The sequence below is a fragment of the Phyllostomus hastatus genome, unplaced genomic scaffold (genome assembly GCF_019186645.2).
Source record: "Phyllostomus hastatus isolate PE091 unplaced genomic scaffold, TTU_PhHast_1.1 phas_scaffold_1066, whole genome shotgun sequence".
Taxonomy (NCBI): domain Eukaryota; kingdom Metazoa; phylum Chordata; class Mammalia; order Chiroptera; family Phyllostomidae; genus Phyllostomus; species Phyllostomus hastatus.
Window position 1 is genome coordinate 12,556,266 of NW_025334004.1, and position 21,568 is coordinate 12,577,833.

A 21,568-nucleotide genomic window follows, 5' to 3' on the forward strand; every position below is an offset into this window, starting at 1 on the left:
AACATTAAAAAGGAGACAGAAAACATAAAAAAGTACCTGTCAGAAATGAAGACTACAATAACTGAAATAAAGAATACATTAGATGAAATCAACATCAGACTACAGGAAGCAGAGGATAACATTAGTGATTTCGAAGAAAAGCTAGTGGAAAATACCCAATTAGAACAGAAAAAAGAAAAAAAAAGAATTTTAAAAAAGGAGGTTAGTTTAAGGGACCCCTGGGACAACATTAAGCATAACAACAGTCGCATCATAGGGGTACCTCAAGTAGAAGAGCAAGGAACTAAAAATTTATTTGAAGAAATAATGACTGAAAACTTCCCTAATCTGGCAAAGGAAATAGACATACAAGCCCAGGAAATGCAGAGAGTCCTGAACAAGAGGAACCCAAAGAGGCCCATACCAAGACACATCATAATTAAAATGTCAAATGTTACAGACAAAGAGAGAATCTTAAAAGCAGCAAGAGAAGAGCAGTCAGTTATCTACAAGGGAGCTCCCATTAGACTATTGTCTGACTGATTTCTCAACAGAACTTTGCAGGCCAGAAACTTCAAAGTGATTAAAAACAAGGACTCACAACCAAGATTACTCCACCCAGCAAATCTATCATTTAGAATTGAAGGACAGATATAAAAAGGTTCCCAGACAAAAGAAAGCTGAAGGAGTCCAAGGGAGTCCTTGAAGAAGAAGAAAAAGAGGTAGGAGAGAAGGCGGAAATAAAAATACGAATAAGAAAATATCACAAAGAAAAAAATTCTCATTGACAAGGGCAAACATAATAAAAACAGTAGATCAACCAACATTAAACCTAATACAAAGGTTAAAAGGCAAAAGGATAATTATGTGTAATTACAACAGGAAATTAAGGGATGCACACAAATGCACATATACAAGAAAAAAAATAATAACAAAAACATAAAGATGGAGAGGGAGAGTAAAAATGGTAGTGATTATACAACGTGTTCAAATGTGAGTGACCATCAACTTAAAACAGACTGCTAGAAACATAGCTTGGTATATATTGAGCCCATGATAACCGCAAACCAAAAATATACAAGAGATACACAAGAAATAAAGTGAAAGGAATTCAAAAGCAACACAACAGAGTGTCAACATGTAAGAGAAGAGAGCAACATAATAATGAACAGAGAATCACAAAAACAATCAGAAAACAATTCATAAAATGGCAGTAACTACATACCTATCAATGATCACTTTAAATGTAAATAGATCAAATGCTCCAATCAAAAGACAAATGGATAAAGAAGTGGCGCGCGCGCGCGCGCGCACACACACACACACACACACACACAGAGCGGAACATTGCTTGGCCATAAAAGTGAGTCTTACCATTTGTGACAGCATGGAAGGAACTAGAGGGTATTATGCTAGTGAAATAAGTCAGAGAGAGACAAATGCCATATGATTTCACTTACACGTGGAATCTAAAGAACAATATAAATGAACAAACAAACCAGAAACAGACTCATAGATATGGAGAACATTTTGATGGTTGCCATATGGTGGGAAGGGTGGAGGGCTGGATGAAAAGATGAAGGAATTAAGAAGTTGTTCTCCTGCTTCTCTCTGCCTACATCAACCCCCCATTACTCCTTTAAGTTTTAGCTTAAGTTCAAACACCTTCCTAAACTCTTCCAATAACTCAGGTAAAAACTAGGCTTTCCCCCATATGATTGCCCATAGCATTTACTGTCTATGTTATAGACTTGTGTACTTTCTTTAATTGTTCATATTTTTATATTTTGTCTCTTCGATTGATCTGTACACTACTGTGAGGGGGGGCAGGTATCCTTTTCAGGAAACCCCATGCTTCGCACAGTACGAGTTAATAAATACCTAGTGAACTCAATTCAGAGGGGACATGGCATCTGAGTGCCAGTCTGCTGATGATGACGATCATCACGGCAGCTCACGTTTACTTAGCATTCACTGTATGTGAGACTACCGCACTATTCCAAGTACTTGTTTTCCTATAAACTCACTTAAGTCTCATAATAATACTATCATGTAGGCACATTATCTGGTTTATTGATGTGGAAACTACAGAACAGAGAGGTTAAATAATTTAAACAGGGTTACACAGGTGGTAGGGCCAAGTTGGGGAAAGTTATCTAACTGTTCCCCTTGTAGCATTTATAAAATTGTATTTTAATTATTGGTTTACATGTCATTTCTGTTGAAAACTGTGGGTTCCTGAAGTCAGGCACAAGTCTTACTCATCTTCTGCAGTGTCCCCATGAGGACACAACTGGCATTTGGGGCAAGACAATTCTTCAGTGTGCGGGATGGTCCGAAACACCTACGACACTTAGTGTTCCTGGTTCTTGCCTTCTAGACACAAGTAGTCCCCTGTACCCTGCCATTGTGACAACCAGAGACACCTTCTTCACCCACTTAAAATGCTGGGGCCGATGTGGGCTGGCCAAGTGTCGGAACACCTGCCCCTTCCCCCCCACACATACCCTGGAGTCCACCACGTACCGAGTGGGCACCATCAGTTAGTAGTCCCTAAAGCTATGATTTGAATTAGAGGACCCCTATCCCAGACTTCACGACTTCCATTGACCATGGATGTGTACCTTATCAATGAATGGTTAATTCTTTATTTTTAATTAATTAACTTATTTTTAGAGAGAGGGGAAGTGAAGGAGAAAGAGACAGAGAGAAACATCAATGTGTGGTTGCCTCTCGCTCACCCCCAACTGGGGACCTGGCCCACAACCCAGACATGTATGGTTAATTCTTATGGTGAAGCCTAAGTAAGAAATTCTTGCTTCCCTGGGAATTTGAATTAAAAACTATCAGGCATATCAGATAGGAAGAGAGGCAGAAGCAGCAAGAATCACCCAACATATTAATGGGACAACTAGGGTTATGTGTAATCTAAAGTGAAATGGGAGTAGAAACTATGAGTAAACAGAAAGTGGTGGTCTGTAGTAAGAGGAAACGAAAGCAGAAGCTCAGGGAAAAGCAAAAATGTCAAGGGAAAGCCCACGAAAGAGAAAATGAACAGCTAGTCTGTAGGATACCTGGTTTCAGTCCACTTGCACTGGAACAATGGCCTCATCCCTCCTCAGGCTAGTAAGGTAATCTTTGTCTAGAATGTAACCTAGTGTGTGGCACTCAATAACTTTGTTAGATAAAAACACATGAATGGCTCATATTTATTAGAACAGAATTAGGTAAGAGCTGCAAAAAGTGCTCTGAAAACAGTAAAGCATATAAATTAAGTCAGTACTACTACCACCACCACCACTAATGATGACAATGATGATGATGATAATGATGATGATGATGATGAAATTCCACAGTTGTTTTGCTGGCCATTTGTCACTGCCCAGTTAAAGCCTATGAATATGCCCCCTTGTCTCTACAGGGCAGAGACCTCGTGGCATCTGCTATACCCATGGCTAGTAATCAGCATATGAAATTACGCAGGATAAAAAGCTAATGTCTTGGATTGACTAGAAGGTATTTTATTGCAGTAGTTTGAATATACACAGCAGATACAGAGCTACCACGTTCACATGCCCGCAAAGAGAAGAAACCTTGACTATCGGTCTAAAAACTCTGAACTATTTGTGTAACCCTGGCAGAAGTGCCTTCCCATCTATTTGGGGTTTTCTTATCTTGGGAGAACAGCAAAGCAGAAGATTTCCTTGGATTCTGCTGCCCCACTGTGATTACCGTCTAAGCTTTGAAGAAATTGCTGTTACCGCGTCATCACCACTTCCCTTCCGAACTCCCTGTAATATACTTTGTGTGTCTGTTACTCGTTCCTCATCCCACCTACCAAATGCAAAGCTCTTTCCTCAGTCCACACCCTCTCTGTAGCTCTGCTGCCCATGACACAGTTGCATCCCCTCCACTTGAACCCCTTCCTCTGGTTCCCCTATACAATACTGAGCTGCTCTTCCAAGCTCTGTGCAGAATGAACTCACAGCTGCACTTCTGGCTTCAGCTCTGGGATGTACTAAATCAAGAGACACAGATTCTATTTCTGATCTAAGGACTGACTGGTTACCTTGGACACACATTTCAATTTCTCTTGAGCTCTGTTTCTTCATTTATAAAGTAAATGGGTTGGATTTAAGTGCTTTTTTCAAACATTTTTTTTACCATGACCCACAAATTACACTGTGACTCTGTGTATGCATTTACATAACACATGTATGTATGTGTACATACACACACACACACAAGTATTACATGCTTACTTTTACTACTTGAGATGTGCTTCAAATTTTCCATTCAGCTCTATTTTATTTTTCAAAAATGCTAGTCATAACCCCGTAAATAGACTTTGAGACCCAATCATGGGTGGTTATCCATTGTTCATAACACACTGGTCTTGGTGATATATAAAGTCCTTCTAGCAATAATACAAAAGGATTCTGTGAGGAGGCCGCCCAACCCTGAATCACTGGCCTTAACTCTCATCTGAATTCCAGTTTCACATTTCTGTCTGTAAGAGTTCTTCATTTTGATATCCTAACATCACTTTCAACCCAGTTAACATGGAATTTGAAGCAGCAGGTTCCCTTCCCATCATACCTGTTTATGTTATTAGCAAGTGCGAAACCTTAGTGCCGACTTTTGGTCTGGCCATGGAGAATAGTAGCTTACATTGTACTAACCTCTATTGGCAACTCTGAACAAGGTGTTTTTAGAAATAACTATTTAAAGAAAACAACCAAAAGCAGGCAGAAACTGGAGGAGGCTGGAAACGAGGGAAGCAGACTAGGTGAGACCCATATTCTTCTGATTTCCTCCCCCACCACTGGCAATCCCTCGTCTTTTAGCGTGATCAGGAATAAAGAGAAAACCACCAGCAGTCTTCTTGGGCTGAGAAGTCAAAGGCTCAAGTCTGGAGCTCCAAAGTGGCTAGATATTGAGAGAAATCCTGGAAAAGAGGAAGCCAAAGGAAGAACAGCCTCAAAATGTGTGTAGAAGCTCACCTTAAATCCTTGAATCATGCAGGGCGATGAGGCTTAGGGAACTGGGCAGAAAGCAGTAACAGCTGGAGGCCAGAGGGGCCTGGCAGCCATCCACAACTGTTAGGGCTGGGAGACAGTGTGAAATCTGAGTCCCTCCAAGTTAGGAGATTCAACAAACCCTGCCAACTTTCCACTGAGACCCCAGGAGAGCAGCCCCTAGGAGTAAGGATCTCTGCCCGGGGCTAGGGGTCACATCCCAGGACGAAGGGCAAAACCCCAACAGATCTGTTCTAACAGTGTCTAAGAAGGATTCCCAGGGGGAATGAACTGATGAGACACGGGAGGAAAAAGGCAAATTCTGGTAGAACAGACCTGGTTGCTAGTCTGGAGTCAGGCTGGGGGCAGCCACAAAACAGCCCTTTGTTTCTCAGATGGAGTGAGAGGGAGAATGAGAGAGAAGAAAGGGACAGGCCACACCACCTGGATAATTACACCTGCAAACACAGAGTCAGAGGGCAGATGGCCAGTTGGGGCTCCGTGAAGATCTGAGGAGGGGACCATGCAGGGACAGACTGGTGGGGCAACTTGTAAGTGGAAAGGAAAGTGGGTCATAAAAGATGAAGAAATATAATTTATGAGCTCCTACTATGTTCCAGACGTGATTTGTTGTTTCAGATGATTTTACCATGAGATAGTATTTTTTTTTTACTTTACAAATAAGGAATACAAAGCTCGGAGAGGTTCGGTAGTTCGTCAAACGTTACACTGTCAGTACACGGTGGAGCTGAGATCTGAACACCAGGCAGACAACCAACTCCAACACTTACTTCCGCTCTGTAATGACGGGTTGTGACTGCGTAAGGTTCAGGACCAGCAGTGGTGCATGTGCTGTGCTACAGCTAGCAGAGAACGTGAGAGAGCACAGAGATTCTGGTAAAAGTCAGGATTTCCTTACAGGTTAAGGAAGGTATCAGAGATATAAAAAGGGGTGTCAATTGAGCTAAATATGAACATACTATCAAAAGTTAAGTCCTCAAGTAGAGAGCAAGTTGTAAAATAGAAGTGATATAGGTGGAACTGGGCTGGTTTCAGCAAGATCATAGGGCACCTTGCGACACTCTGGAGAGAAGGGCTTGACTCCTGTTAAGTCAGATAGAATAAACACACTGTGGTTACAGTTTGGAGGCTTAATACAATAAGGAAATAAAGATGGGACACAAAGTTCATCTAAGAAACAGCTGTGGGGGAAGGGAATCAGAACAATACAAAAACCAACACCAGGAATCACAGAATCAGACTTTTTCTGAGCTGGAAGCAATTTGGAAATCATCCAATACCTATCATTTCAGAGCAAAAATGTACCTTGAAAAAAAAAGTGGCCAGCTGCTAAATACCTGGCCTCGCAACTAAAGCCGGTTTGGGTTTCATTTTTATCTGTATAAATGAAGATAGAGAGCCTGCTTTGTCCACAATGGTGCCCTGGAAATGCAAGTGCAGTCCAGCCTGTGTTGGAAGACCATAGGGTAAACCATGGGCAGTTCCAAGGTCACACCAGGACTTAGCTTTTTCGTCTTCCATGACCCCCATCACCAGCCTAACCAGTGAGCCCATTCTGTAGGAAACCCAGACGAGAAACCTTCTGTGTAGGAGGAGGGTGTGAGATGGGTTTTTCAGATGGTTCACTCTTTCTGACCCTAACCCTTATCCCCTGGTCGTAAACTGGACAACCCCAAATTGGCCAGAACCAGAAAGTCTGTCTGCTTGGCATGAGGGTAACATTTATTTTAAAAAGCAAAGGTTTAACAATGAGTCCAGTAATTACAAAACCAATGACAGCAAAAACAAACAAACAAATAAATGAAATAAACATAATTTATTTCAGAGAACTGGAAGAAAGAAGACAAACTGATAAGAGAGAAATAACCTCTACATAATGAAAGACTCTCAATGTCCCCATTTTACAGATAACACAGTTAAGGCTCAGTGAGAGAAAATAATTTGAATACCTAACTTGTACAAAGCACCAAGAAGAATATAATTTTCTGGATTCCACAAAAGTTTCCAGTGCTCATCATTCACTTAATATTCCTGAATGTCAAGGAATGAGCAATCCATAAAACAAGGTGAAGGGGGAGAAGGGTGGGGGTTGGGGGGAAGGGGAGAGATTTGTAATAGTGTCAACAATTAAAACAACAGCAGCAACAACAAAAGCAAGTCTTCTTTTCCACCAATGTCTAAAGAAGCATAGGGATTCAGAGAAAGAACATGCCAGAAAAGTAAATTTTGCTTGGTGCCTGTTAATGGATTTGCCATCCCCCATAAAACAGAAATCGTACAGTAAGAATGGGAAGATACTTGGGATGAGAGGTGCCTGATGGAATCAAGACAGGAGAAGGAACGCTCCTGTGAGAACACTGTCTGGTTCTGAGAGCCATGTTACGTGTGTATAGCACCACATATGTTTTTGCCCTGCGAAGTGCCTCCCAAAGGAAGTAAATCTCTAAGGTTGTTGCCACTCAAGATTCACTTAATAAGAACTCTGGGAGCCCAGGGTCCTTAAGTATACAGGTGTTCCTGGTACCTGGTATAAACACGCTTTTAATCTGTTTTCATGATTTATACTTCTAAGAAAAGTAACTGCATTGTTTTGGGGGTTTAGTTGTTTTGATTTGCTTTGTTTTGGCTAATGGCATTCTTACCTTGAGTTCTCTTTCTGTTTTGCACAAATTCTGAGCGTCTCAGGGTGCTGGGTGCTGTGCGACGTAAGCAACTATTCCTTTTCCAAGTCTCTGGGCCATTTACTGTTCTCTGTCCCTCTGAACGCCGGGCATTACTCTCTAATGAGGAGCCCTGAGGAATGCCGCAGTGATCTTCTCCTTGGTCTCCCATGGTCCGCTGATTCCACGGCACATCAGGGGTGACCCCTCTTCTCCCAGGTGCCGTCACTCCGGGTTTGTCAATGCCATTATACTCCAAATTCTTCATCTGATGGAGAGAATCTGTCCTCCTATAATTCTGAGCTTCAAGCTCACAGTTTGCAGATAAAGTATCACAGACTTTATTTTCTGCCTCAAAATTATTCTGTTCCACGGCATGAGTCTTTGCTTTGGGATAGATTTTATCATTTTGATAAATATTTCTGTCCCCTTCATAGTATACAACTAATTCCTTACCTTCATTGACCCCATTCAAATCCACAGGCTGGCCGTTAGTATAATTCCCAGGGATAAGATATAAATTGCTGAGGTCATTGTAATACATATTAGTTTCTTTATAATCCCCAAGATTATAATTAAAATTCCTGTGGTCTTTATGCCACGTTTGAGGTTGACCAAAAGTCCCTGGAGAGTCATCCAAGCCCCTGTAGCCAGTCCATTGTTCAGTTTCTGTACGGTCCTCAGGAATGTCATTCAGATTGTCACAGTCTGCGGGGCCGTTCGTCTCCCCAATCCCTCCAGCTTTCCAGGTTACACCCGGGCTTCCTGTAAGCCAATTATCCTTGGTTCTAGGGCTCGAGGTCCCCAAATCCACGTTTTCTGAATTCCAATAACCGTCATGGCCTCGAGTCCCACTTGGGTGGTGCATCCAGTCCCTTCCATTTTCCTTCGCGTCCTCATAGCCCATACCGCTTAGCTCACTCTGCTCAAAATCCCAGTAGCCACAATGCCTTTTTCTGTAGGGCCGATTCCGCCTTGCAACTTGGCACCTGGAATCCAAGTCATCTTCTCCGTAAAGTCCATCCGGCACTGCAAGGTCCCTTTTCTGCAGACTCCCGCAGTCTTCGTACTCCCAGCTGGGGCCCCAGTGCCCCTTTTTCTCAGCTCCTCTTTCTTTTCTAATCTCATGGGTTTCACACATATTCAGTGTGTTTAAAGATGCAAGTTTTACTTCTCTCTTCCATGGGCCTGGGTTGGGCTGAAGTGTGGCCAGGGAGTTTAGCCTAAGGCTGTATCTGTCCTCCTTAAAATGTCTCCCAGAGCGTTGGAGTCGCCCTTCTTGCTGCTCTGGTTGGAGGACGGATATGTGTGGAGTTATTTCAACCTCAGGATCCAATCACTGAACACCTATATCTTTCCCCACAGAGACCGGGAGATAATTAGTAACTAGTGTTCATGTGATCAGAGTAGGCAGCCTTGTCTGGTGTTTCCCTCAGGCTGGTCAAACTGGCTTGGCTGCTTTATGAACTGAAGGTAGAAACATCCTGCTGCTCTAAAGGTTTTGCAGAAAAAGCAGTGGGAAAGAGAAACAGCCCCCTGTAACAGCCCGAGGTGAGATCATTTATCAGTCTCATCTGCCTCTTTAATCCTTTAGTAATCAACCAGAGGTAGAAATAAATGCTTTCATGGGCAGCTCAAAATGGACTATCAATCTTTGTCCTCCCAGTTCAGCTTTCTAATCCTCGGACACCTGAAACTCTGGGGCTCCCTTCCCTTTCGCTAGAGGCAGAGCCCTTCCTCCTTTGAGAGCTCTGTTGTACAGGGTTCAAGTTGCCAGTTAGTGTACACTCAAGTCACAGGTTGTTCCAGCTCCTGCCTGCAGACATGCTGGACACCCCACTGAAGGATCCAGTGAAACTCTATAGCGTGGAATTCTCTGCCCGAAGAATAGTTATGTATGCTCACACTTCCCTTGATACTTGTCACGCCAGAGAGAAGCATCAAGACCATTCATTGCCTAAATCTCTTTTCCAACTACTTCATACAGCATATTTAGGACCTGGATGGTCCTAGAGGCCAGGAATCGGAAAGTGGGGTATAAAAATACCTATTTGAACTTTACTAACATTAGCAAGATAATTAGTATGTGTGAGACACTGCAGAAGAGAAAACGATGACCGGGTTGGTCCTTGCCTCTTACACTGCAGGAGCGACACACTATAAAGTAAGATTGAGTGTGATAAGTACTATAATAAACACCAACTGGCAAAGGCAACAAAGCAAAGTCCCTGGGGCAACTGGAGGGTTCTCGGAAGTGGTGGCCTTTGCACAGTGCCTTCCACAGACTTCCTACACATGGAGAACAGTTTCAAGGATATAACATGTGGGAAAAGAAATGAGGTAAGGATGGAAAGGTAAGTTAGAGTGGATCCCAAGGGACCTGAAGTAAATGAATTACATTTACTTCATTCAATGGGTAATGAATGGAGAGCCATTGAAGGTTTCTGAGTAGGAGAGTAACATGCCAAGCAAGGCACAGCCTTTAGTAAGACCACCCTTTTAGCTATCCGGTCATCATGTCCAGGAATGATTCCTTGAACTTTTACCTAATCCCCATTTGTCAATATAAAGAAGCCTGAGGAGACCAGGGTTATGTGCTTTGTCGGTAATTAGATGTTCACTCGTGGATAAACCACTCATTCTCTCTGGGACTCAATTGCCCGCCTATAAAATGAGGCAGTGGTTTCAACGATGTCCCTCATTCCTTCAGTTTTAAAAATCTTGTGGTTCATGTTCCTCAAATACCTAATGTGCTATTATGCACACCTATTGGATTCTCTACTAACAGTTAATGAATGACCTGTAGGTGGTCAGATCTGATTTTCATTCAGTTTTTGTTCTTTTGTCCTGTTCCCTTACACCTTCCAAACCAACAGCAGTAGCAGCAACAGCTTCCATGCTGTAAGTGCCTGTTACATGCTAAGACCAGGGTGAGGGCTAGGAAGTTAACATACATTTCCTTTGCTCTTCACTATCCTGCAAGAAGGGTCTTGCATTATCCTTATTTTATCACAGATGAAGAATCTTGGAGAGTTTGAATAACCTGCCCAAGATCACAAAAGCTAGTACAAGGTAGGGCCACAATGTGAATCCAGATCTGTTTGATTTTGTAGCAATAAACTATCTCAAAACCATAATTTCCCTCAAGCAAGTAAACAAATACACTCTCAAATGCACTCTATCATGGTCTAACTCAGAAGTGGGCCACCTGCTGAGGCAAGCTCGCCACACCCCTGCCCCTCTCCGTTGCTCACCACCTGGACCTGCACTGTAACAGAAAGACTGTCCAGGGCCGACTGACTCAAACATCTGTAACCTATTGCCTATTGCCTGTAACCTAAACCCAATAAGGATTTTTATTTCGTTCACCAAACCAACTGGATGGCAACATCATTTGGAGGACAGCTTTCACCATTTGTTATACAGAGTGACACTGTAAGCTTAATTTCTGCCAATAAACAATTTGTAGCCACAGTTAACTTCTCTGGCTATCAGTTTCCTTATGTGTAAAACGAGGCAGCTAATGGTTTCTCTGCCATTTTAAATCTAAAATTCTGTGGTCTTACTTATTTCTGAGTAAAGATTAAAAGTAGAGAATAATCCTTCCCTAACTGTTAGAGAAAACAAAGTTTCCTTAGCAACTTAGAAACACACTTAGTAAATCAATAATCAGAAGAAACTAAAGAAAAAGAGGATAAATTACAGGCAAGAAGGATGCTCCTTATAGAATGATCCAGTAGAAGAAGTTACATGCAGCTAGAAGAAATGATCTTTGGCCCTGGCTGTCATGACTCAGTGGATTGATCACCGGACTGTGAAGCAAAAGGTCGCTGGTTCGATTCCCAGTCAGCACACATGTCTGGATTGTGGGCCAGGTCCCCAGTAGGGGTTGTGTGAGATACGACCACACATTGATATTTCTCTCCTTCTCTTTCTTCCTCCCTTCCCCTCTCTCCAAAAATAAATAAAATAAAATCTTTAAAAAAAAAAAGAAATGACCTTTGAATAAGTGAAGAATGAACACCTGGTTATAATATGAGATTCACCCTGCCATCCTGTTCTTTTTTTTTTTTTTCAAATCCTCACCCAAGGATATATTTATTGATTTGTGAGAGAGAGATTATGGGGGGGAAGGGGGCAGGAGGGAGAGAGAGAGAAAAAGAGAAACAGCGATGTTAGAAACATCAATCGGTTGCCTCCAGCATGTGCTCCAACCCCCAGCTAGGGATCAAACCCGCAACCCAGGTATATGCCCTGATTGGGGATTGAACCCGCAACCTTTTGGTGTATAAGACACCATTCCAACCAAATGAGCCACTGAGCCACAGTGCCGTGCCCCCCTTCTCCTTTTCTAAGTCCTACTGCCTTTAGAGCATTAAAGGTAGAGTTTGCGTAAAGATGTAAACTCCCTCAGCTTTACCTCCACATTACTACAACCCAGAACTAATCAAAAGCTACGACTGGGTTGCTCTTTTCAAGTGATAAATCTGTGAGAAAAGAAATGAGGCCCAAGAGAAGAGAATAACTTTTCTACTTTTCTCAATACCAGAATTACTGGTGAAATTCAGCCTTATAGACCTTCAGCTCTCCCGTTCACCTGACACACAGTAACCTCCTCCCCTCTTTCAAAAGCCCCAAAGCAGCACTCCGCCCTTGATGTTTGTGATTTGTCACTAGAGGGTGGGTGCCCAGTGATAAAGAGTATCTATGAGACTCCCAGAGTAGATAGAAACCCTGCTGTAGATAATACCAGAAGTGAAGACGGGGCGGCAGGATTTGGAGGGAGAGAGAAAAGAAGGTAAAGGAAAAGTTAAGGAAGAAAAGGCAGGAGACAATAAAACCAGCAGGACAAGTAATTCCCTAAATTCTTGTTAATGTCTCTGTAATTGCCTGGGGAGGGGGCGGTTCAGAGCTAGACACCCCAAGCTGTGCTCCTGTGGATTGTTCTGAGCTAAAGGCAACTTTAGCTGCGGGTTCAGGAGAAACACTTCTGCCCCTCCCTTGGCTACCTGGAAGAACCTGAATGAGGGGCCTTGCCCATGACAGGAGAATCAGAGATACCCTCTTTTAACAAGTCTACAGAGAGGAACAAACTTCCATTCACTAAACACCTGCCCTTCCTAATGTCCTTTAATGACCTTTTGAAGCCCCCAAGGCACCTTACCTCATTCCTAGCTCGGAATGTCTTCTGTGCCCACGTTTCCTTTCTGTCTCTGGACCTCCCATGCAAACGGGGTCTCTGACTCTCTTACGTACATGGGGTTCCCATACACACTATATATGCATTAAATTTGGTTATTTTCTCTTGCTAATCTGTCTCGTGTCTACTTGATTATTACACCAGACAAAAGAACTTTGAAAGTAAGGAAAGTTTCTCCTCCCCCACACGTCCACGTCCTTCCTCCAGTCTGATGATCCATCCTCCTCACTTTCTAAGACTGACCAATGACACTCTGTGATTCCTAGACTTTTTGCCATTTTCCAGCGAACTGCAAATCTCTCTCTTACCTTATCTGTGCTACTTTACAGCCATGGGCTTCTTAAGTATGGGGATACGTTCTGAGAAATATATCACAGGGCTATTTCGTCCCGGGGCAAACATCCTAGATTGCACTTTCACACACCTAGATGGCACTACTGTAATTGTATGTGCTATGCTTTTTATTCAAGACTGGCAGCCCAGAAGGTCGCTTTACACCAGCATCACCACAAACATGTGAGGAAATGTAGTGGAAACCCTGACAGTGGGTTATTCTTTTTATGATGTGCTGTAAGTGCCTGACTTAAGCTTTGATTGCTGGGGCATCCACTTCAAAGACAGCTATCTGGAATAAACCCATGGCCAGCCACGGGGACCAGATAAAGCCCAGGCTACCTCCCCCACTGAGACCCCTTTGTTTTAGAGATATTTGTTGATATACTTTGGGCCACTTTTTTTCCCTCCCTTCACTTTACATTCCTACTCTTGTTTTAAATTCACCAATAGTGAGCCTAAGGCTCCCACCTCTGACACCAATAAAGGCAGAACCCTAGGCCAGCTCTCTGTCTCTCTGCCCTCCACCTCTCTGTGTGCCCACTGGCATGCCTCGTACCCTGCAGGGCCTGTAATAAACCCTTCTTTTTCCTTCAAAGTTTCCATTCGTTATTGCTGAACAGCATCATGCAATCATAATGAAAGAACCACAGAGTTGGTCATGACATTGGTTTAGAAAGGGGAGGTGTCTGTGGGAAGTTCATCAGGTCCCAGGTGTGTGCCCCTGACATTTCTGAGCCAGCAACATTACTATGGATAGGCTGAGACAGTAATGCTTGGCACTGTGACGTTACCATGGCTACCACCTCACTAGGCAACAGGAATTTTCCAGCTCCATTATAATCTTATGAGACCACCAACATATATGTGGTCTGTCACTGACTGAAACATCACTTATGTGGCACAGAACCTCATTACTCTTGTTTATATCCTTTTATTATAGTGAAAACTCTTTGAGGGCAAGGGCCATTTCTAACTTATCTTCCAACCTCCAACATAGCTCTGTACATGAGGTACACAGGAGGTTCTTTCATGTTCAGTGAGTTGATGCTTGCAGCACTTACTGAGCACGTGCTAGATGTGAGGCAGAGCTTTGCTAGCCTTGGTTTTGAATCCTGACTTTGACACAAAAGTGTATAATCTCGAGGAAGTCACAAACTCTCTAAGCCTGTTTCTTCATCTTGTCATTATCAAATCTCCCATCTGATCCGAATCTGTAACCGTATGCGCTGCCTTTCCTCCTGTTAAAATGGAGGGAGTCCTATAAGGCGTTTTAGTCTCTTCGTTACTTTACTGAAACTGCTTTTCACAAGGTCACTGAGTCCCATGGTCATTTAGATGACCACGGAGGTCACTGAGGACAGAGAGAGATGCGGGCCTGGGGTTCTGCTGTTATTGGGGGTGAGAGTGGAGCCCTTAAGGTCCTGCAGGCTCACTCTTTATTGGTGAATTTAAAACATAACAGTGGGAATTGAAAGTGCAGGAAGAGCACTGTGCAAATATCTCTCTTCAAGTAAGACTTTGTCTTACTCGGCCTCTCAGCAGCTTTTGACACCAACATTTTCTTGAAACCCTTCCTTCCCTTGACTGGCTGCTCCTTCTCCTTTCTTAGTTCATCTCCCTTGCCAGTCACACTCCTAAACACTGGCGGCCCCAGGGCTTCTCCTATATACCAATCAGCGAGCGCACAGTAGGGATCCAAGAAATATTCATATAACTGCCACTCAGCTGAAGGGTTAATGAGATGTTATAAAGAAGACCAGTCTTTATGGCTAAAGTTACTCATAGGTGTAGACACTATTATAGCCTCTGGTTGTGTAGAAAGAGGGTCTGGAAATAAGGAAGAAGAAAGGCACCTAAGATGTAAAGGTGGGTGCCCCAAATGAGGAAGAGACCAAGCAGTGATGAGTGAGTAGGAGAAGGGAAGGAAGAAACACAGAGAAAAGAATATGGGAGTATTGCTAAATAAATAAATAAATAGAGAGTGGAATACAGAAAAATAAGAGATATTTGGGGGAAATCTGATACACTCTCAACGGTATGAATGTTCTAACTGAAATAGCACTATATGAAGCATTTAGGACGTTTTAGAGTTTAAATCTTAAGATGAATTTAAATGGTTAGAAATATGAGTTAAGTGAGGGTTCAAACAAAGAAATTGAAACCGTGAGCAGCTTGGAGAGGTTACTAGCTTGAGTGGCTAAACATTTTGGAAAAATTGAGTAACTTCATGAGCAGCTAGCAGTCAAAAGTATATCTGTGAAGAAGAATTGAATAGTTTAAAAATATAACAATGCATACATATATGCTCTTGAATTCATGGATATTTGTAATCTAGCAAATAGTTTCAACAGATGAGAGTACTAAAAACAAAATAAATACTATGATTGGCATAAGGTTTTAGAAGTTGGCCAAGAGTCAGTTGGGGTTCCTCCTCCTTGAGCACTAATAGATCTGTTTTTTTTCAAGTGCTGTTTCCTACGGCCCAGGCTCAGACAGCAAGCAGTCCCTCTTTAAATCAACACTAACATTACAGTGTGGCACACTGAAAAAGTACACAAGGCCATGTGACAAAACAGACCTGCATCTGAATCACTTACTGAGACTTTGGGCAAATCTCAGTTTTCTCATCTGTCAAATGTGGACATTTTGGGGGATAAGAAAGAGTATATAAAAGCACCTGGCACACTGTTTGACAATAATAATCGCTCAATTAGTCATAATTACCATCACTACCCTACCCTTTCAGACCCTATCTTCCAGACTCACAGGTGCGGCTCAGTCCTCACTCTCTTTGTATACTTTTTTTCTTTAAAGTAATCTCACTAAGTGTTGGGGCTTTAAATAATGCCTGTCTATATACTGTCAAAATCTATTTGTCCCAAATTTATGTCACCAGCCCTAACCTCTTCCCTCCTGAACTCTAGGCCTGCATATCAAACTGCTAGAACAGTCTAGCTGCTAAATAGCTAACTGCTATCTGCCTGGAACAGTTACCCACCATCCCCAAACAGCCTGGCTGGCTGCCTACAATCATTCAGATCTTCACTCCAATGTCACTTTTTGTCAGGTCTTCCCTGAGTCTGTAGATTGTTTTGCCTTCTGATACATATACCCACTTTTACTTCTTGTTTCCCTCTCCCCGTGAGGGCAGAGATCACTGCAGTTAACTTCAGAACACCATCCGGAACATAGTAGGAGCTTAATAATATCTGCTGAATAAATAATGGCTGCCCAGAGTTTTTAGTCTTTTGGGTCGCTGCATCTAGGAACACGAACGGTGGAAGGAGGCAGCGCACTCAGATACAGGCCTGGTGGCAGGAATGCTTGTGACTGAGGAGTCAGTGCTAGCAAGACACCAGTCCCACTGCAGAGCCTCAGTGAAATCTGAAACCGATACTTGAAGTCCTGGACCTGGTCCAGTCTCTCCACCCCATGGCCTGGGGCTGGGAGTAAGAAAATGTTCTGAAGCCATACTACAAACTGCAAAGAATAGTGCTTCACAGGTTAATTATAACTAAGCTAACTACTCCAAGTTACATTTCTTGACATACATTAAACCATCTGTCCTAAAATAAAAACTAGTTTCTGTCCTGAATTAACAGTCCTCTAATGGTTTCTGACTTTGGTTGCAGTTTTATACCAAGATAAAGCCCATCAGCCATAACTGAGCTAATTTTGTATGAGGCAACACCCCAAACCAGCTGTTACACAGTCGAGGATACTTGTTTTGTTCTTTTATTCTTATGTACTGACAAACTAGGAAGAAAGGTTATTTCTTTTACATAAACTTTTATCTTGAAAGACCATAAAATTACCTAGCCATTTAAATCTATTATTATCTTTTACTAGTTTAAGAAAGAATTCTTATGCCCAAAGCATTTTAGTCTTTAGAATAACAACTTGCTTCTATATGTAGAAAAACCATACTTCCATACTTTCACATTTTAAAAATGTTTAGAATATTATATATCACTTTAGTATAAAAATGTCATTGTTCCATATCATTAATTCTCCAATTTGTTAATCTAATGGCTCTTTAATGGGCCTAAGGTCCAACCCAGTATCTTGCTGAAAAAGTTAATTTCCTGAAAAACATATTCTGATGTGATTTGCAATAGTCACTCAAAATTAAAATTAAAAATTGTCCCTGGAGTCTCTGGTCATGCTTCCTCTTGGCATTACTTTAAAAGAAAGAGAGAAGTTTAGGGGCAAGTTTCCTGATGCAGAAGAGGTTGACTCAGTCCACTGTTTACTGTGCACTGATTCATAACCGTGTGTCGTTGCCCACACCAAAAGTAACTACGGCCATGATTCAAAGGCAGCAAGACAGACAGTGATTGAATAGAGGTCAGTATCAGTGTAACCACTAGAGTTCCAAAGACACACAAATATGAATGATACTATGACTGTGCCTAGTTTATTAATCAATGTACAGCTAGTGGCTGGCTCACAGTATATACTCAAACATTTGCTGAGTGGAGAAATGAACGCACAACCTTATTTGTCAGATTCAGGCATGTGAACCTCTCCTACAGACAGAAAAGGACTATGATATGCTAAAATGAGATTCCCCCAGTACAGTATGTAGTCCTAGTCAGGGCTTCCAAAAAGCAACATGTGCTGAGAAATCTGAGTGTGTGGCCTAACCCTGATAAGTTTCCAGTGCTTCAGAAGTCAATCTGTTTATCAGATTTGAAGGTATTGTATTTTAGATATGGGCATAATTTATTAAGTAGCAATTCATTTGACCAGAAGCTCCTTGAAAGCAGAGAGCACATCCATGTTCATTACTGTGAGAGAGACCCCAGACAGTGCCCGGCACATGGTAAAGACTCAACGAGCACTTGCTGGATGAATGAGTGGTGGAACCGAGTACCACCCTGAAGCCAACAAAGGGACGTTTCATTACCCAACACACTATCATCATACATGCCTCCTGATAATCTACACTGACTCTACATTATGACTCTACATAATGATTAGAAATTTAAAATTCCTAATTCTCAGAGCCAAACACTGGTTTATCTAAAACTAATACTGGGCTTTCTATTTCCAGTAAGTGAAGTTGGTTATTTGAACCAACCATCTCACCAAAGAATAGCTTAAAAAATCAGAGGAAATAGAAAAAAATCTTAAAACTATCAACACACTGATAAGATGATAAGATGATAATGTACAGGCCAAAACCAAAAGAAAAACTAGAATCCAGAGAGGCGAATAACCACAGAAACTGCATTGCCCCCGGGTGCTTGCCAACCCTGAAAAGGGAACTTTTGGTTCAGTGGCTCTCAGGGGAGAACCCAAAGCTAGAGCTGCAAGGTAAGGAGTCCTTTAATGTAATAAGCTAATATTCCAAAGGACTAGCTCTCTTGCAAAATTACAGCTGGGGTCCCTAGTCCTCCAAGGTACTTTAAGGCTTGAAGTCAATTTAAGGTGGAGCTGGACTGAGAATGCCTGGTGTTTCCATGTCGGAATTCCTTCTCAGCATTTCTTGGGAAATTTACATCTTTTTGAATCCTAAGAAGAATCAGCTGAGAAACCTGGAAACCCAGAGAAAAGGCTATAATATTCCCGTGAGAATAAAGCTTAACAAGTATAGAAGCATTACTAGTTTGAAGGAATCCACAGTTGTCAAGTTGAAAGCAAGGGCAGAAAATACTGAGACAAACTAAAAGGTCAAGGTTCACTGGGATAAGGGTACATAGGGGAGAAGTAATCAAAATCTAATCAGTTAGTTTTGCTTGTAGCTGTTGCTATGTTATGTGTGTGTGCACTAGCTCTGAGTCATTCTTGCAAATAAAGTAAATATTAATAAGCTCATTTCCACAGTATATTTTACACAAATCTTATAAGCGATGGTCTAAGAACATCAAGTTTGAGAAGCAAAATAAGTCCTTAAATGGGCAGTTCTGACACATGATTCTATGTAACGTTGCTAAATCTTGCTCAGAGAGGCATATGTTCCATTATTTGAATACTACCTGCAAATGTTTGCCCAGTGTTTTCTGGTGTTTATTTGCTGTAGGTTATAGTTCTCTGTAAATATTTTAACAGAAGAGATGCAAAGAGTAGATATGAATATTGTCACAAGTTTATTGTCTAAAATTTGAATCCGCAAAAACAATATCCATTTCAATGGCGAAGCCAAAATCAGAGCAAGTAGACAAAATATTTTCTTTGTTTAAAAAGAAAATGAGCTTATATGAAGCAGCATGCACCCTAATGGTCCCGCCTGAAAATGCTTTTGTATACACTCAGCAATCCAACCAACATCCACGCAAAATGGAAACTTTTTTCTATTATCTGGAATATTAGTCACAAATCAAAGAGCAACACCATCAGATGTGACAACTCGTGCCCTGTGTATTTACCATTTTATTTTAAGGATAACTTTTTAAGCAACCACAAAAACAAAAAAACAAACCCTCAAAAACATTCAATTACAGGGAGGCTGAATAACATGTTATTAAATAATGAATGGGTTAACAATGAGATCAAGGAAGAAATCAAAAAGTATCTGGAAACAAATGAAAATGAGCGCACAACAACCCGAAACCCAAGCGTGACACACAGCGAAGGCAGTCCTGAGAGGGAAGTTCATAGCAGTACAGGCCTACCTAAAGAAGACAGAAAAATCTGAAATAAACAACCTAACCCTACATCTAAAAGAACTAGAGCAACAACAACAAATAAAGCCCAAGGCAAGCAGAAGGAAGGAAATAATCAAGATCAGAGCAGAATTAAATGACATAGAGACTAAAAAAAACAATTCAAAGGATCAATGAATCCAGGAGCTGATTCTTTGAAGAGATAAACAAAACTGACAAACCATTAACCAGACTGATTAAGGAAAAAAGAGAGAGGACCCAAATAAATAAAATCAGAAATGAAAGGAGAAGTAACAACACCCTGGGCAAAATGGATAAATTCCAAAACTGAATGAGGAAGAGGCAGAAAACCTGAACAGACTAATAACAACTAACGAAATTGAAGCAGTAATAAAAAAAACTACCTACACACAAAAGCCTGGACCAGATGGCTTCACAGGCAAATTTTACCAAACATTCAAAGAAGAAGTAACACCTATCGTTCTCAAACTATTTCAAAAAATTCAAGAAATGGGAAGACTCCCAAACTCTTTTTATAAGGCCAGTATTATCCTAATCCCAAAACCAGGTAAACACAACAAAGAAAGAAAATTACAGGCCACTATCTCTGATGACCACAGATGCAAAAATCCTCAACAAAATACTAGCAGTCCGGATCTAGCAATACATTAAAAAAATCATACACCATGATCAAGTGGGATTTATCCCAGGGATGGTACAATATTCACAAATCAGTAAATGTGATACATCATATAAATGAAGTGAAAGACAAAAATCACATGATTGTATCACCAAATGTGTTGGGAACCGCCCTGCCTGGTATCAGAAGCTGTAACCCCCACCAAAGCTAAGGCTGAGGAAGTGACCTTGGACCATAAGCCAAGGAGACAAAAGCTTACCTCCATGGCAGGAGCACTGCCTCTGCTGCTTCATTCATAACTGACCCCCAATGCTTGGTCGGTTAGCCAAAGATGGGTAAGATTCCCCAAGGGGGGAACAACCTAAGACAGGCACAATCACGTGGGAGGCCCCCAAGAAAGGACTTTGGGGGCTACAGCAAAAGAGGGTGATGGACCCTTCCTTGCCCCTCAGCTTTGACATAGCCTGAGTCCTCATTGTCTGGGAGAAAAATCTCCTTATCTCTCGGCTGCCTTAGTTCCCTTGCTCCACCTAAGCCTGAAACAATGACAGAGGGTGGTGCAGCCCTGTGCTGGAAAGGGCAGGTTCCCCAGGTGATCAGGCCTAAGAAAGAGTATGTAAAATCCTGTGAAACCTGCTTTGTTTAGAATGCTCTTAGTTGAATGATAAGGGTCCAAGGAAGAAGTAAGTTTGTTCCTTAAAGTTTTTTACAGCTCTTTGACCCTGACCCAAAATAGGCACTCAGACTTCCTTGTTACCTATTGTTTGAACCTTACTTTCTAGCAATGAGTAATGAGCTTTACCTGAATTTTTATGCAAATGAAACCAATAAAAAGCCTCTCCAGAGTGGGGGATGGGGCGCACTCCCCACCAGAGAGAGTGGCCATTCTGTTCCTACTTCCCCACAGGACCTGGTTGTCTCTGTGTATGTTTTTCTCGCGTATTGATGAGCCATCTGCAGCGTTCTGCGGTCACTGCCGGTCGGTGATCGCTTCAGCGATGCAGAAAAACCACTTGATAAAATCCAGCACCCATTATTGATAAAAACACTCAGCAAAATGGGAATAGAACCAAAACACCAATTCAAAAGAAATTATGCACCCCTGT

The 21,568-nt window shown here is 41.9% G+C and overlaps 1 protein-coding gene across 2 annotated transcripts in view; it reads right to left on the reverse strand.

The window, feature by feature from the left end:
- The window catches only part of LOC123828773 (dynamin binding protein), a 98,440-nt gene that overhangs the window by 32,849 nt on the left and 44,023 nt on the right, over window positions 1–21,568 (reverse strand). The window contains exon 1 of one of the 2 annotated variants that reach the window (XM_045854072.1): window positions 7,661–8,954. The exons of the other annotated variant lie outside the window; for it this stretch is intronic. Within the exon in view, the coding sequence (XP_045710028.1) occupies window positions 7,661–8,819 (1,159 nt within the window). The 5' untranslated portion in view covers window positions 8,820–8,954. Of the gene's footprint in view, window positions 1–7,660; window positions 8,955–21,568 lie in introns of those variants that run through there. 2 annotated transcript variants of the gene reach the window in all.